The 3,577-nt window shown below is 32.7% G+C and overlaps 1 protein-coding gene across 1 annotated transcript; it reads left to right on the top strand.

Moving 5' to 3' along the window:
• The first annotated feature begins 830 nt into the window (after positions 1-830).
• LOC141691228 (uncharacterized) lies at positions 831-3,129 on the top strand. Its single transcript, XM_074495966.1, has 3 exons — positions 831-1,344; positions 2,800-2,931; positions 3,050-3,129. The coding sequence occupies exons 1-3, from the start codon at positions 831-833 to the stop codon at positions 3,127-3,129; spliced, it is 726 nt and encodes a 241-aa protein (XP_074352067.1).
• The last annotated feature ends 448 nt before the right edge of the window (positions 3,130-3,577 follow it).

Below are 3,577 nucleotides of genomic sequence, written 5' to 3' on the forward strand. Positions count from 1 at the left end.
GAATTATTTCTAAAGTGTTTAGAAAATGATTAATAATTAAAAGGTGTTTTAATTATTAATGAGAATAATAAAGGGTTAATTATAATAATATTTTATGGGAAAATTTTCAGCTGAAAATTTTGCCTATAAATATACTATTATAAACCCTATTTTTTGCCTCAACCTAAAAATTTTACAAAACCCTAATTCTCTCCACCTCCTCCTTCTCCATTACATCATTTTCTTGGTGGATACCGGTGGAGTGCTTCACACTTGAGGAGCAGCTGCTAAGGATCTCCGTTCATCATTTTTGGATCGCCATTAAAGACCTCCATCTTTCCATTAACGTAAAGCTTCTTAAGGTAAACATACTGAACTACGAATTAAATATTATTTTTCGCATGGATCTTGTGGAGGGTTTCATTTTTTTTTAAGATTTAAATTTACGTTTTTGTTGCGTTTATGTGCTAAAAACCCTTCAGCTTCCTGGTGGAAGAACCGCACACTCCTTTCACATTCCACTGAAACTTGATGAAAATTGTTTTGCCGGTTTAAGACACGGGACCAATATTTCCGAGCTACTTCAGCAAACTGATTTAATAATTTAGGATGAGGCTCCTATGCAACATCATCATGCTTTTAAATGCGTTGATTGATCCTTGAGAGACATTATGTCTGCTGATAAAAGGAGAGCTAAAAAGCATTTGGTGGTATAACCATTGTTTTTGGTGGAGATTTTTGGCATATACAACCTGTCATTCAAAAAGCGTCTAGGGCTGAAGTAGTCTGTTCTACCCTCAATAAATCCAAGCTTTGGGAATCCTGTGAGGTATTTTTTATTAAAGCAAAACATGCGGTTTAATGCAGGAAATACAGATTTGGAGAACAAGACCATCGCGAACTTTAGAAAGTGGCGGCTTGTTGTTGGTGATGGTAAGAAAACCAATATTTCTCCAAGTCCAGACAGTGGTGAAATGTTAATAAAGATTCCTAATCAATATATTGTTCATACGTCCGAAGATCCAATTCAGAAGCTTTTTGAAGTGACATACCCAGATTTTATGCATAATATCTCTTCATATGAATACCTCAGATCAAGGGCCATACTCACACCTACCAATATCGTGGTGGATGAAATTAATACAACGATACTTAAAAAAATTCCAGGCATGGTTTATACTTATCTGAGTCAGGATTCAATTGATGATGCTGGTGATGATGATAATGATTTCAGATCCGCATTTCCAGTTGAGTATCTAAACTCTATTAATATGTCTTGCATTCCTAAGCATGAGTTAAAATTGAAGGTAGGAGTTGTCGTCATGCTTATGAGAAACTTGAACCAGATTATGGGATTATGCAATGGTACAAGAGTGATTGTAAAATCCTGTAGGAAGAACAATATTGAATGTGAGATATTGTGTGGCTCTTATCTTGGAACCAAACATCTAATTCCTAGAATTGAGATGATTCCAAGTGATACGAACTGACCTTTTGAATTTAAATGCATTCAGTTTTCGATTCAAATATGTTATGCCATGATAATTAATAAAAGTCAGGGACAATCACTTGATACAGTTGGGCTTTACCTTCCTAGAGCAGCTTTCTCGCATGTATAAATTTATATTGCTATATCCAGAGTTACACGACCAGAAGGCCTCCATATTCTCATAGATAGTGATGATGGTAGTAACACAAATATTACAAATAATGTAGTTTTTGAGGAAGTGTTTTACAATCTTCCAAGTGTAGACAATTGACCTGATATATTAAGAACATTTGATCGCATACTTCTATATTTCATGCTTTACTCTGAATTTATTGTGTTTGATATATCAGTGTTGTAAGTTCAACATCTAAAATGTTGCACATTTTTATGTGTTTCACCTATGTATAAACATAATAATAATAAAATCTCTCCAATTAATTTATCTATCAAAAATATGTATAATCTGTTTGATTAAGAAGAATTTCTTAATTGTTAAATATATTGTACAAATTTTATTGTTAATCAAAGGATTACAGTTTTCATTTTTTGTTGGAAGAAACCCAAATGATAAGGTTTGTTAGTTGTCATAATCACATCAAACACTAATAATAAGAATTATCAGCAAATTAAACTGGGATATTACTCTAGTTCTCATTTAAAGGAATAGATTTGCACTATCAATTTCGAGCTAAATTGTTGGAATCTCCCTAATGCCTTGCTGGTGAAGTATATTTTCAACAGTTTTACAGGAGCTTTGTCATTTGCTAAGCATCATCTTTTTTTCTCTCAAGAGTTCAACCATTTTATAAGATCTTCAATTCTTTAAGCGATTTATACAGTTCTTAGAATATTGAATGTATAAATATCTTACATTTTGAGTTTATCTATAATGTTTAAATAATCTTTTTTCTTGTTCTTCTTATAGTGATCTTTATCAATGGAATCATTTGATCGTCTATCCAATCTCGAAAAGGCAAGCACTAACTGGAAAATTAAGGTCAGGGTTACCAGGATGTGGGCTGACATGACTTTAGATACAAACTCATTGAAAGGCTACAATCTTATTCTCCTTGACGATGATGTATGTTTTAAATTTATTCATCTTTGCATTATTTACTGTCAATCCTGCTTTCCACTAATATGTATTTATGTCATTTAAATTATTTAAATATAGGATAACCATGTTCATGCCTTTCCCTATCATAATATTTGGAATGGATTCACCACGAAAATTGTGGAAGGCGGTCTCTATATTTTTGACCAGCTTACAGTTAAAGATCCAGTTGGGAACTTGAAGCCTGTGTAGTCAACGCTATGCATCAGATTTACAGGCTCCACTACTGTGAGGACTGCTGATGATGATGGCATAATCCCATCGCAAAAGTTTGAGTTATTAGACCTGGGAGATTTATTTGCAAAAGCAAATAAATGTCTTCCTCAACAGCAGCCTGAATTTGCAATATGTCTGGTGACGCACTCTATTAACTCAATATTGTCTTAATTTACTCATATGAAACAAGCATGCTATAATTTTAAGACATTATACTTTAATATTGTTTAAAGAAATTTTGTGTAAAATAGATATTATTGGAGTTATGGAGGAGTATGAAGGTTTGAACAAGCTTTCTACTAGATACGGAGATGGACATTGTGAAGTTTAGAATATGTGATTCAAGTTTGTGTGCATACGGATATTTAACTAGTAGTATAATTACAAATCTACATCGCATATTGCTATAGATTATTAACCTTACTCATATCTAATCATATTTTGTAGTAATGCCCACAAAGTAACTGTTTGGGTGATCTTGCTGTGTCGCTCAACGACAAGATGGCTGAAAATCCCAAAAAACCGATTATTGCTATTATAACAAGTACAAAAGTGACTACGTTTATGAGTAAGTAGTTCTACAAGCAAACCTATTACACAATTATATATTTACTGATTAAACAATTAACTTTATTCCCATATCCAGGTTATGTTCAGATTGGTACATTACCATCTACTCATCTATATATAAATCTAGATGATGAATCTGTGATTGATATGAGGTAGAGGTAACAAGTAAATATAGAGTTAAAATTAACTCATCGACGTTTTGCTCTATT

Source organism: Apium graveolens, chromosome 2, assembly GCF_009905375.1.
Source record: "Apium graveolens cultivar Ventura chromosome 2, ASM990537v1, whole genome shotgun sequence".
Taxonomy (NCBI): Eukaryota; Viridiplantae; Streptophyta; class Magnoliopsida; order Apiales; family Apiaceae; genus Apium; species Apium graveolens.

Bases quoted from the DNA above. Each gene is read 5' to 3' on its own strand.
- LOC141691228 (XM_074495966.1), top strand. From the start codon at position 831: ATGCGGTTTAATGCAGGAAATACAGATTTGGAGAACAAGACCATCGCG. The intron at 1,345-2,799 runs GTACAAGAGTGA...TCAGATTTACAG, and splicing joins GATTATGGGATTATGCAATG to GCTCCACTACTGTGAGGACT. The intron at 2,932-3,049 runs GTCTGGTGACGC...TGTGTAAAATAG, and splicing joins GCAGCCTGAATTTGCAATAT to ATATTATTGGAGTTATGGAG.